General features: G+C 39.9%; 1 protein-coding gene across 1 annotated transcript in view; it reads left to right on the top strand.

Moving 5' to 3' along the window:
- LOC118112675 (neuronal acetylcholine receptor subunit alpha-7) overlaps window positions 1–13773 on the top strand; it is a 31422-nt gene that overhangs the window by 5754 nt on the left and 11895 nt on the right. Inside the window, exons 2-4 of the mRNA XM_035162179.2 lie at window positions 4471–4610; window positions 6973–7017; window positions 7890–7999. Coding sequence (XP_035018070.1) covers window positions 4471–4610; window positions 6973–7017; window positions 7890–7999 — 295 coding nt within the window. The remainder of the gene's footprint in view (window positions 1–4470; window positions 4611–6972; window positions 7018–7889; window positions 8000–13773) is intronic.

Genomic DNA, 13773 nt, shown 5'->3' with positions numbered 1-13773 from the left:
GCCAAACTGAATTCCTCAGTGCATGTTAAGCTGAAAGACTGAAAAAGTAGGACTGGAGGAACAACAAGAGAGAGAGAGAGAGAGAGGCATACATAGAGAGAAATGGATCAAAAGTGGGGATATCACAAGGTTTGGAATGACGTAAACGGACCAAGGCATTGATAGAGGGAGAGACGTACTTTCAAAATGGAGAAGAAAGAAGAATGCGCAGGAGAACCATTTTTGTGGCTTTTTAAATGAGAAATAAAAGCAGGTATAAAGAAATGAGATGAGGTGTGGAAAACTAGAAAGAGAGTGTGGGAAGGAAGATGGATAGAATGTGCTTCTGATTTTCTGTTATCGACTCAAATTTGCATTTGACATTTAAACGTGTGTTGAATCCTGTCGTTATTCTCTCTCTCTCTCTCTCTCTCTCTCTCTTTTCTTCTCTCTCTCTCTCTCTCTCCATCCATCATCAATTGAGAAACAGAACAGAGGTCATTCATTCTGCTTTTTGTGGTAAAGCATTAAAACTTTTAAATTGGTGTATAAATTAACATATTAGTTAAAGTACAGGTTTGAGTGATTAAGTGAAGGCATCAGAAAAAATTAGCTGTTTTTAATTTGTTTTTCTTTGTGATCGTCTGTTGCATGAAAATTTATATGACTAAACACAGAACTGAGTTCATAACATAAGTTCTATCAACATTAATTTGTTGAATTAATATTGATTAAACTGGATGTAAAGTTTTTTGAAAAAATTATGTAGTGTCCAAGTACAGAACAAAGGAATAAACCTCAACTAGTTATACAATAAAATTATTATAATCTGAATAACCTCTGACATAGTAGTGGGATACAACAGTCAGAATACAATAACAGTCTTCTTTAGGCTTCCTCACCTCTTCCCATCTGTCATATATACAGAGATCCCTTGTGTTTGAAATTTGATCATCCTCTTCATGGGGCACACTATCTAAATCATTCCTTTTAGCTGATGCTGAGTAAAATGATCAATCTTTGTATTCTACTAGGTTCATAGCTGCAGCTGCCTCATCCAGACTCGTCAGTTTGTTGTCACTTTCTTAATCCACCCGTCTGTCTTTATGTTGTCTGCTAAAGCGCTCCTTCTAATCCGCATAGAGAATAGTGGGTCCCATTCCAAAAACAGTCACAAAACTATTTATATCCTTTGTACTTAAACAACTGTCAAACTCTGAATTAGGGGCTGGAGGCCAGTATAAAATTAGTAAAAGGCAGGGTGACACTTTCTTGGACAAGTTGTCCGACCACCACAGGGCATGAAGCATAATGCATGAAGATACTCGGAGCAGATTTACATTTTACTTTGTCTGTATTTTCATTTCCTCCCAATTTTCTTCTAATAAATTCTTGGTCTCAAAGGAGAACTTGTGAATGTATTGAATGTGTTTTGCGGGGTGCCGCTGAGCTGAAGAAAAAAAAAGGTTCCCTTGGGTGCTGATGCTCTCGGGGTCCCTGAGGTGCTGAGAGGCAGCCTCGTTCTGTTTATTGAACTAGAACTAATTATATGTGCAGACGTCCTGGAGCTCAGGGGAAACCTCGCTGTGCTGTGTCACTGAGGTTAACATCCATCCACATATCTGTGCATGTAGAGTTTTAACACACGCACACACTCAATGACTGCTTGTGATGGTAAAACCTTTAAACGTATAGTCCTAACATTGTGATATGTATGGATAATTGACATTACTACTGATAATTGATCATTTGGATAATGCCTCGGATCAGTGACCTTCTCTCACACATGCTGACCCCTGACATTTGCTGTAATGACCCACAATGTGTCACAGAGATTGATCTACCTCTTTACTTTAGTTGATTATCATTAGGATTTCTGTGTTTAGCAAGTGCACACACACACGCACACGCACACGCACACAAGATTGATATACATGGCTTGACACAAAAAGGTCAAACTATGAAGTGACATCTAGTGAAAAATGTAGGTCCAGTGGTTTTTCAATAGATATTTATCGGCAGCCTTTTTAACAACATCACATATTGTAATCTGAAAAATGTCTCGCTTACATTTTGGCCAGAATGTAAATTATTTGCATCACATTACCCTTTTATCAACAACATAGCAATTATGACATGTGCTATTGGCGCAATCCATATAAAGAGCAAATTTTATTAAACGATAACAAAAGTATATGTGATGGTTTAAGAGTTTTATTAACTTTCTGTCATCTTCACAAAGAGGGGTTTCCATCATGTTTTGAAATAAAACCATGTTGGAGAACAGTGAGATGAACAGAGAGACAAATCTTCCAGCTCACCCGCTCCCTCCGCCGCCTCCTCTCCTTCTTCCCTCTGTTGGAGTCTGTTTGATGAGACCCCTCACTGTGTTTGGAAAATATTTTCTTCTTAGCAGCTTCTTCTATCGTCTTCATGAGCAAGATTATAAAAAAATAAAGAGAAAACAAACAACAACAACCCCCTCCTCCTCCTCCCACCAGGTGGATCAATCCCTTCATCCCCAGTGCATTCTGCTCACTGTTTGGTCGGTGCAGTGGTTTATTTTATTTCATCACTTAATTCCTTTTGAACAGGGTTTTATTACAGAGGCAGCAATGGAGGCTGAGCTTTCAATACTTATTCCCAGACTTTATTAGTTTAGTTTAGTACGTTTGTTTGTACCTGGGCTCACATTTCACTGTAATAAAACACAGGGGAGAGGAGGGGGGGGCGGGAAAGTAACTACAGATCAGGCTCTATTTACATGCAAATGCAGAAGTTGTTGTGCATAGGTGTTTTGTGTGCATAAATCTGTCTCTGTGGGTATAAGGGTGTTTTAATGTAAATCTGCAACTTCCACTTGAGGAAGTGGAACCTGGACAGACGGATGCATAGATGGAGAGGATGAGGTGTGATGTATTAATCACAGTGTGTGAAAAGTTTTCTCTTGAGCTTCGTGTTGCGCCTCTGTCTCTGAACTCGGGCTCCCTTCTGCCATAACTCTTGTCATTACAGCCTTAATGGGCCAATCAGCAGTGTTCCTGGCCACAGACACACTCTTCTCCACCTTACAGGGTTACACATCCTCCGAGCTCACACACTCCCCTGCTTCTCTGTAACCTTACTGTTTCTCCTCCACATTACATCCATGTCTTTCATTTTCTCGCTTTTCATTTTCTGTTTCACCTGTTCCCAGTTTCTGGTGGATTATCTGCTGTTTTCATATATGAAGGAGCCTTGCACTGTTTGTTAATGGGTGTTTCCAGCTGTGCACCTTGTTAAATCTACTGATCAGTGATAGGTTGTTTATTTACTGCATTAAAAATAGCTCATAAAACCGTTTTTTTGGCTTTTATGCCCCACAGGGAGGGTCTGCATAGGTAAATGCACGAGATGATTCACACTGCAGGCCATATGCTCAGCTCAGCTTCAGTTGTGGCCGATACCAGTCTGTAAAGTAATTCAACTGTATTGACCTCTGTGTGCACAAACACACTGCTTGAGTTATAGCAGCTGCTCACAGTGAGTTCTTGTACTAAAGAGATCAGTGACTTCAAGGACACGAACTGTGTGTGTGGGTGTGTGTGTGTGCGCGCTCATGCCTTTATTTTGGGACAAATGGATGTGTGTGTGTGTGTGTGTGTGTGGAAGGTTAGACAGAGGGGATCAATAATGGTGATGAGCCAACAAACGCATCATCCTAATCACCACGGACCTTAAGACTACCCCAGCCACACCACTTTGTGTGAGACTGTGCACGATGCACTCTGCTGATTTATATGCAGATGTCAGCACATCATGGGCTTATTTATTCATTATTCATCAAATATTTCCGCTCAAAAACAGACCTTTCTCTAATACATCATTCATAACGAAGACAACTTTACAGGATAAAAAGTGTGGGAGTCGGGAACGTCTTACTACAAACTCTGTATAGATAGAGTATGTGACGGTGCGTTTGAAACTCCACAATATAAATTATAGTCTGGCTGCAGCCTGCTGCCAGATAAGCAAGGGTAAAAGGTTAGGTAAAACTATTAAAGTTATTTTCCAGATTAGAATTCAGCCTCAGTACACAAGAATATGTCCCATGGCGCAATTTGCAGGACAGGGAGTGATGCAGCCAAAACACGGATGATGTTTTTAAAAACTCTTTTTTTTGTTGTTTCAACACTGGATTTATGGTCTTTAAAATGCAAACAAACAGAGTCGACCCCCTGTGTCTATAAATCAAGAAGTGACCTTCAGAAACTATCTGCAGTGACTGGAGGGGTGTAACACAGACTCTGAAATATGTTCAGGCCGTTGATGGAAGATTTATCAGCTTTATCAGAGTCCCGACCTTTTGAGTTGAAATCGTTTTGTCGGACAAAACCCACAGACCCAAGGTCGAGCCTGAACTGCATGCTCAAATGTTTTTGTACAGATTATGCTTTGTATTCAAAAGAATAACACAAACCATCTTTTCTCTTCCATCTATCGTTCCTGCAGAATCCCTGCAAGGGGAACACCAGCGGAGGCTGTACAAAGAGCTGCTGGCTAACTACAACAGACTGGAGAGACCTGTGGTGAACGACTCAGCAGCCATCCTGGTGGAGCTGGGCCTCACTCTGCTGCAGATCATAGACGTGGTGAGAAAAGTTTTTGCATTGTTCATGTGTTTGTGGCTGTGTTCAGTTTCTTGGTGGTGTAGAATGTGGTTTGTCTTATTTTGTATCATGATGGTTTTTTTATAAAAGAATATGGGACTTAATGGAAACTTGAAATAAATAAATAAGTTTACATTTAGGCTGCTTTTCATCATCAGTCACATGATACACATGCATTTAAACATTTCTTGTCCACAAGTTAACATATAAACAATTCTAAAGCTTTTCCCAGAGATCTGGTGACATGAGGCCTTGTTACGAGTTTTGCTTTCCATGGTGTCATTGCAGTCTTATAGCCAATCATAGAATGTAAAAGAGTTCTAACAAAATTGTTGATGCTGTTGACTAATGTAATCAGCTGTGCTCAGGGGCCCCTCCTCAACTCGTGGCCCCAGGCAATTGTCAGCTCCTGATTACAGGAGTGATGAAACAACGGGATATTCTCAGAGAAAACACAGTAGTAATATGTGCATAGGTAGTAATTCATTTTATAAAAAATACATCTTAGCAGCCCATACATTTTTATTTTTTGTGTGAGCTATAAAAGTATATTTTCTGTGTTTCAGTCTGATCGAATGACAGATCCAGCAGTGGGTCTGTGCTTCATGTTGGCAGAAGTAGTTCATTTCTAACGTTTGACTTATAACAACATAAAGGCCGTGCGCGCGTGTTCTTCCCCCAGGATTTCAAGCTTTTCACAATGGGGCAATTTCAGGATTGTTTGTCCTTGTTCCTGGAAGTTGTTGTCTAATCTGTCTGAGGGTGGAGGAATGATTTATGTTTATTCAGATTCTCATTTACACAGTGTGGTTTTGTTGCCATGAAACTGTAAGTGCTGATTAGTCACATCTAAGCAATGAGAAAAATTCAATATGAGTCAGACTCAGACGGTAAATATTATACTTCAAGTAGATTAAGAAAAGTAAAGTCTGTGTCACTTTGTATATTGTGTATATACTCACTATTCACAAAAAGCTGCAGGCATTCTGACCTTGAGTGAAGTTTAATATATTGAGCTTCAAAATTTTATACGACCCACAGATATGTTTTCATCATTTCATAACATTTCTAACATACAACCACACAGAGAGAAAACACTGGGTATATCCACTTTTCCAATCATTACTCTCAGCTGTGACTCCATCGTCTGGCTCATCTGTTTCCAGGAAACACATTATAGATGAATTTGCCATAGGCACCTTAATTTTCAACTCAGAAAAGCAACAAGAGAGAGACAGATAGATAAATGGAGAAAAGATGCAATGCATTGTAAAAAAACAAACCTCTTTCCTCCACTCTCTTTCCGTGCAGGCGTTTCTGTTTTGACTTTTCAACTCTACGCGGAGAGCAGAGAAACTCTGATGCTTGCAGAAATGCTAATTCCACCTCGCAGCTAGAATATGAGCAGCATCATTTCTGAAATGCTTTATGCACAGTAGGATTTGAAAACTCTTAAAGTTTCATATTCGGTCAAGACATATCACTATTTCCATTTGTTTATTTTTAGATTATTATAAATAGATTTTATATATATAGTGTAAATAATACTATAATTAATAGTTACTTATTAAAGCACAACCAACTAGGAGCATTTCAAAATAAATGTACTGTGTTTTTCCCTATCCTCTGTTTTTACATCCACAATTATTTCAAGCTAAGCAGGTAAAGACATTTCTGATCAGTTGGTTTGCCTCTCACAATTCATGTCATGTTTGAATGTGGTACATTTATGTAAACTGTAAAGGAATTGATGTGTTTCTGTTTTTTAATGTATCACTAAAAGAACAAGTATTCTTCAGTAGACTTTACTGTATTTCTCCATATGTTCTAGTACAATATAGACGACAATAAATCACAACAATACAATCAGATTCTCCGAATACATTAAGATCAATAATTTCAAAACCAAATAGCAATCTTTTCACTATAAACAATAAATTGCACATATACTGTCTGCCTGTCCGTATCACAAGTCGGCTCTATTCATCCTCTGTGTAGACAGATTTTCATGATGTAACACAATTTAAAATCCCTTCTGTAAAAACTACATATATATTTGTACGATTCAATGCAAGTAAATTACCACTTTGTCATAGATAGAAACAATGTTGCAAACAAAAATGGAACAAACTGAATAAACTCTGGAAGAGTCATTGTGGTGAACACTGAGAGAGGCAGTCATGAGTTTTGGAAGTGGTGAATTCATTTTGTTAATATTAAAACTAATATGGTGAGTGAAAGTTTTACAATGATAATATAAGAAAGAAAATGTACACGTAGATCGGTCTGGTTGGGATCTTTTACACAATAGAAAAATGTTCTTTTTCCTCTTCCTCTCTCTCAGGACGAGAAGAACCAAGTGCTGATGACCAATGCCTGGCTGCAGCTGGTGAGTCAAGTTGGGGAAGAGCACATTATCGCCAATATAATGGGCTTTAATCATATTTACAATGTTATTTCACAGTGGTCTCTTTAAAGACTGTGTGACTGTGTTCCTCAAATGACTTGTACCACTGCATAAATAACTTGTCGATGGTAATGAAGTTAAACTGTACTGCTTTTAATGACTCACAAGGGATGTTCATAATTAAAGCAATATGCATAGTGTAATATTTCTTGTATATTCACTTAACATTACTAAGTGTTAGCTCATCCATTCAAGTATTTTCAAGCTATCAGCAGTTATGTTCAATACTGTAACGTGTGTGTATTTGTGCAGCGCCTGAATCAGCACTAAACCATCACTTCAGGCAGCTTGTCAAGCAGAAAGTGGGGTAAAGGGAGGAGGAAGAAGAGGAGGGAGGAAGAGTGCAGCATATTACGAGGCCGTCCGCTTGATTGTAAATGGACATAAGGCCAAAGAGCAAAAATCACAGTCTTGAGCTCATCCTAGCCTTGAATCTAACCTAACACAATTTTAAGGCACTGTCTCTTTCTCATTGTTCTCTAGTGGCACTATTTTAATGTGTTTCTGCCCAGGATTGAAAAGAAAGCTCTCACACAATCAGAGTAGAAAGAAAAGAATTACGGTTTAATTTTATAAAACAATAAATTCTGAGAGAATCATTTCACCCCTCCAAATTTCATTTTCTTCTTGGCCAGAAGCAGCTCGTCTTATTTCAAAGGAAAGTGTCATTTTCTTGTAAAAATTCAATTAGATTAGTTGAGCGCAACATTGCACATTATGGGTTTTTACAGAGCATTGTAAAAAATATACCACCACCTCAACGTCTTGAGTCAGAATCTCTCCTCTGGCTTCAGTACTGGACAGATATCTACCTGAGCTGGAATCCAGAAAACTACCCCGGTGTCCAGAACCTGCGTTTCCCTTCAGACCAGATCTGGACCCCTGACATCCTCCTCTACAACAGGTCAGAACTGTCTGCTGCTCAAAATGGTCCGACTTCAGTTCTAAAGGTTCTGGTCTCCTCTTTTAATTTAGCTTTATTTTGTTGTTGTCTGATCTAATACAATAGGTGTTTTAATCCAACCCCTGTCAGAGAGACTATTTTTATTTCTAAAAAGAATTAGATATCACTCTAATCCTTCTGACGCTCTCATATTATATCCAATTCTGCACAAACCATAGCCAGTGTCAGGAATCCGATTTTCTATGTCATCCAGTAACCGATGACCGTTTGCTCCAGAAGAAAAACTAGAAAAACTATATTTAAAAGACCCCAACTGGGCTCCGTGAGGTTAGGGGTGCACACCCAGGTCTGATCAGCCTGTTGGTGGGCCTGCCTTTGCAGAGGGCGCCTTGTGATGAAAAGGCTGAAACACCTGATAATGCTAAGGTATCTAACATCTGATCTCTGATATCTGCTGATGATTGATCAAAGACCGTCAAACAAACCGGGGCTAATTATCCACTTTTGGTCATTAAAAGTTTGCTCTATTGAAGTTGTAGGAGATCTTACTCTTCCTCCATCCTCTGCCGATGACAAAAATATTGTGACCATACAAACTGTGTCTGTCAGTAGCGGGTGCTTGCTTGGCTTACATTAATCCAGCTTGTATCTTCCTTGAAAGCTCAAAGTGGAACAATCCATGATGTTACTGATGATGTCAGAGCTTCCGTTACATAACAACTAAGCCGCGCTGCAACTAAGTGCAGTGCGACTATCAGCATCGCTAGATAGAAGATCACTAATGTATCCCTTTCGTTTTTTTAACATCTGTACTGTTATTTGAGTCGAACCCTGAAACTTCCATTTGAAAGTCTACTCCTCTGCAACGGTTTTGTCTTTGGCGTTTGCTAAGGAGGTTCAGTTTTCATAAGTGTTTGTTTGTTTGTTTGTGTTATTGTTTGTTTGTATGCAATATTACACAAAAGCTACGGGACTGATTACCACTAAACTTGGTCCAAAGATGTGATATGGGTCAGAAGAGAACCCTTTAAAGTTTGGTGCAGATCCGAATCAGAGTGCTTATCCAGGATTTTATTTCAAACTTTCTTTAACAGTTTGAGGTCGTTTTTCAACATTTTCAATGATTTCTCAGCGAATAATTCATGGTTCATGATGAAAGAAAATCATGTTTAGTGGACTGAAATTTATGAGTGTGTGCAATTTTGTGCAGATCCTAATAAAAATTCAGATCTGGTGAATTTAAATGTGGTTTCATAAGGGGACTGTTGGGTCTTGGTGGAGGTTTGAACTCTACTGAGTGCCTTTCTAGTTTCTTTTTGAAAAGCGGTTCGTCACGAGCATGATGGGACAGTGTTGCCCGAGAGGAGTCCACTCGTTGGTCATCGGTCGTCCCTCAATTCCAGAGCAATGCACTTCTTGGATGTTGGATGGTTGCTTAGGGTTCATATAGATCTTATAGCTTATCAAAAAACTTCAGTCAGCACTGCGCTTCCTTTTTCCACTTCCACTCTTCCACTTTCGCTGCACTGCCAAGTTGAAGTTGACAGACCGACAGAGATTCCTCTGTTCACAGTGAGATACCATTGGTCTCAGCTCAAACTGTAAATCAGACTAAATTATAATGCATTGGCTGGTAAAGGCTGTCACTTTCTTTGGGGTTTTGATTTTGTCGTGCTAGTTACAATAGAGCTATAGAGAGCTCAGAATGCTGCAGGTCATTCATTGTATTGCAGTTAAATAAAAGTCTGTTTGTAGCACATTAATGAGAACAGTTAAGGAATAGGTCAAAGTCTTTATCTTTATTAATGAGGGTGATGGAGCTCATTGCCTGCTGTGATTCAGGTCAGACTTGTGCTGTTTTCTTCACACTACTGTGCAAGGATTCCTCAAGTCAATTAGAAATGTAGGCCAGTCGTTTCTCTGCAAAACAACTAATTACACTGCGTTTCCGTGCATGAGTGAGAGACGGATGATCTGGCCTGAGACAGAGGGGGAAGAAAGATGAAGGGATACTGACGATAGATACAGTAACAAAGATAAAGACACTGACACTGTAAAACAGAAGATTTGATAGATTTGAACACATTTAAATGAGGATAAAAGAGAAGCTGTACAGTTTGTCTTCTCTGATGTTATTGTGCGCATGTGAGAGGAGCCCCAGATATTTCTCCTCGTGTCTGCATTTCCCCCAATACACACAAACACTATTACAGGAAACACGAGGACAAAACAAAAGGTTCGGGGGTATTAACCCAAATTTTAAAAGCTCAGCGTTCAGACCTGCCGGGATTACCAAACCTAATCTCTGTGCTCTAACCCCCGTTTTTTTCCCAATTCCTGCGTTTTACCCTCTGCTTCCTCTCCTTCACCCTCCATCCCACATCCCTCCTTTCCTTCTCTCTTCTCATCTCATTCTATTCGTGTTTCCCTCCGTCTCTCCGTCATAACTCACTGTCTCACTATAATTCCCTCGATTCAATCAACCCTTTCTCTCCGTATTTTATCGCTCCCAGCCTTCGCTGACTCCTCTTTATAAATCATCCCATCTGCCCGTCTCTGTCGATCAAAGGGTCAGCGTATCACTCTCTCCCTCTTCTCGCACTCCACCTGTTTATGTCTTGCTATAGTCGCTCAACTACCTTCTCTTTTGCTGCGCGTTTCTCTGCCACCTGCTCAAAATCTGCTTGTATAACAACAACTCTATCCTCTTAAAATAATACTGTCACATTTTACTAATTTGCTTTGCCAAACAGGAAAGTTATTGCAGATCACCCTGAGGGGAAATATAAATATCTGTACAACATGTTGTGCCAGGCCATCTAGTAGATTTTGAAATATGTCACTGAATATGTCAACATTTCGATCGCGAAAGGAAAAGTCGGGTTTTCACCAGAGTCACTGGAATTCATTCTCTGGAGAGCATGAACATCTGTACCAGATTTTCCAGGTGATCCACTGAAAAGTGCCTGAGATGTATAAAGATGGACGGCTTTCTCTACTTCCTCCCACAATCCAGAAGTGAAGCCCCCTGGCATCGAGGTCATGATACATGCGCTCGACCAATCGCGTGTCAGTCTCAGCTGTCAATCATGACATTTCATCCTGATTTGATAGCATCAAATAATTGGTTAAACCCAAACTTGCCTGAAAACATCAGTGTTTTGACCAAGAAATTACACAAAATCATCTTTGAGAAAAGAATGTTCAATGTGTACTTTGACTTTTCATTTGGCTCAAGTCCAATCTATTAATAGGAAGGAGGCGGGATTTATGACCTATACCACAGCCAACCACCAGGTGTCTAATGAGACGTCTCGGCTTTAGTTTTTTGTTAGTCATCCATCTTTATGTACAGTCTGAGTCTCTTCTCATCACTTTAAGTGTAAACACACATCTCCATCTTAGTGAAGCAGAGTGCATTTTATCTTATCTTATCTCAAATATCCAATTACTCCAAAGTAAGTACTTCAATGTCTCTGCAATTCTAATAGTGAGAAGGATCAGTTTACATGAAAAGCTTGGACACACAGTGATTATTACTCCTTGGTCTGAATTGGGTGATGTGGAATTGATGAATAACAAGTTCATTTCTCCAGGCTGTTTGCATGGATCTGGTGTTGACGGTAAATCCACGACTCGCAGTATAGTTCATGCGAGCGTGAAACATGATCGTGTGCGACAGTGTTGGCACAATGATGTGAACATTTGAAAAGCAATGTGAGAGATTTCAAACTCAGCTGAATGACTCATCACAGACAAAATCCGCTTTTTCCTTTTACATCTCACTCTTCTTTTCCTTGAATTCGCTCCACGATGAGGTCACGTCTGACCACAGCGCCTCTAAACATCATTAACTTCGTATTAAAACTGTAGAACTGAATGAGTGGATTTATGGTGAGAGCTTGTCTCAATAGCATGCTAATGAGAGTGACTGCATCCTCTATTCAACACAGTAAGACTAGCGTGATATTGGCTGTGCACTGATGAACCACTGAGTAATGGCCATTACTGGTGTGTAATTGTGAGATAGTGTGTGAATGTGTGTGTATGTGTGGTGTGCTAAAGACTCTTCTGTCTTTTATTTATTTGTATATTCATAACTTGTTCCCCTGTGCACAGATTTACAGTATTGCTGTGTATTAGAGAGATGGAAACTTAGAGTTGTGTAGGGTAATTAGTTAGGTGTGTGTGTGTGTGTGTGTGTGTGTGTGTGTGTGTGTGTGTGTGTGTGTGTGTGTGTGTGTGTGTGTGTGTGTGTGTGTGTGTGTGTGTGTGTGTGTGTGTGTGTGTGTGTGTGTGTGTGTGTGTGTGTGTGTGTGTGTGTCTTTGCAGCAGTGATCTATTTCATTGCTGCAAACTGTAAATTTCCATTTCTCCCCCGGGGGCCTGTAAACGTTGTGGTTCGGCTGTAAATTCTGCTGTGAATTTTCTCTTCAGCTTCACGTCACTGGTTCCTCTCTGCTGAGGTTATAACACTACTGCGAGGCTGAAAACCAGCAACATTTGAACTAAGACAGAACAGACAGAGAAACGTCTGGCTCTTCTCAACAGGATCTTGCAGATGCCATTTTTGATTTAAAAGTAAGTGATCATCCCAGGTCACTTTAGACTGTGACGCCAAATTACGTTATCGATGCAAGATTCAGGATATTGTTGTCCATCTTTATTTATGTCTTTATTTGGTCTTTTCAGTGGATTGCCTAATGTGGCACAGATGCTCATGCTCTCCTGAGGATGGATTCTAGTGACTTTGGTGATTACCTGATTTTTGCTCTTTTCTGGCAAGTTTGGTTTTAATTAGTTATTTGATGTTGTAAAAAACAGGGTTGAACTTAATAATTGACAGCTGAGAAGGACTCATGATTGTTCGAGCACGTTTATTGACAGGAGCTCACTACCGTGGCTCCATCCCCCGATCACCGATGGCTTCAAATGCACAACATGGCGTCGTTCGTATCCAGGATATTTTAGCGCTTCAGTTCTGGAATAGTGGGTCTGTGGAGTCTATGGAACCAGATGTAAACTTAATGTTGACAGCCAGTGTGCATGTGAGTGTGCTTGTGTGTTTGCATGATGCATTGTGTTCGTTTAAATAATATCCAGATCTGAAAAAGCTTTGCAAGCCGTTGACCTCCTCTTTTCATTTGAGGGGAAAGTCAATGGTCTCACTTGACTGAGGATCGATGAGGCACATGAAGGACGCCCAACTCAGGTAAACCACAGAGCGAATCCTAATTCTGCCAGCGGAGAGAAGACCGATGTACAACGCAGACAAAAGCAGTGTGACAGGCCATAAAGACGAGAGGGGAATTCATCGGATAAATGGATACTGGGAGGAGTTTTCTGTTTTTTTAGATGGATGGATGGCTAAAGGAAGGGACAGATGGTCTGATTTGATGCCTTTTCTTTGATCACTTGAATGAAGAAATGCTCTGGAAATAAAATTTTAAAATACACTGTCCCCAAGACTTCGAGGTTTATAAAGAGCTCAGGCCGAAGATGTGAAAGTACCAACCTTAATATTAGCAACAAATGAGTTGGCTGATCACAGAATGATGAGCAGTATCGTTTAGGTTTACTAATGTGCAGTTTGAAGGTATCCTGTGTCGGTTCTGTCCTATAAATAAAAGTCTCCGTTGACAAGGTGAGCATCCAGGAGCCGAAGAGACAAAGGAGGGCCCATCACATCTATAGACCTTAAGAGAACTACTGCAGATCAACCAGAATGAATATTTCATTATATATAAGGATTTGCAGGTTTGTTTGTACATAGT

This window comes from Hippoglossus stenolepis, chromosome 7, assembly GCF_022539355.2.
Source record: "Hippoglossus stenolepis isolate QCI-W04-F060 chromosome 7, HSTE1.2, whole genome shotgun sequence".
NCBI classification, from domain to species: Eukaryota; Metazoa; Chordata; class Actinopteri; order Pleuronectiformes; family Pleuronectidae; genus Hippoglossus; species Hippoglossus stenolepis.
The sequence above is the reverse complement of the archived record's forward strand: the minus strand, read 5'-3'. Positions and strand labels throughout refer to the sequence as shown.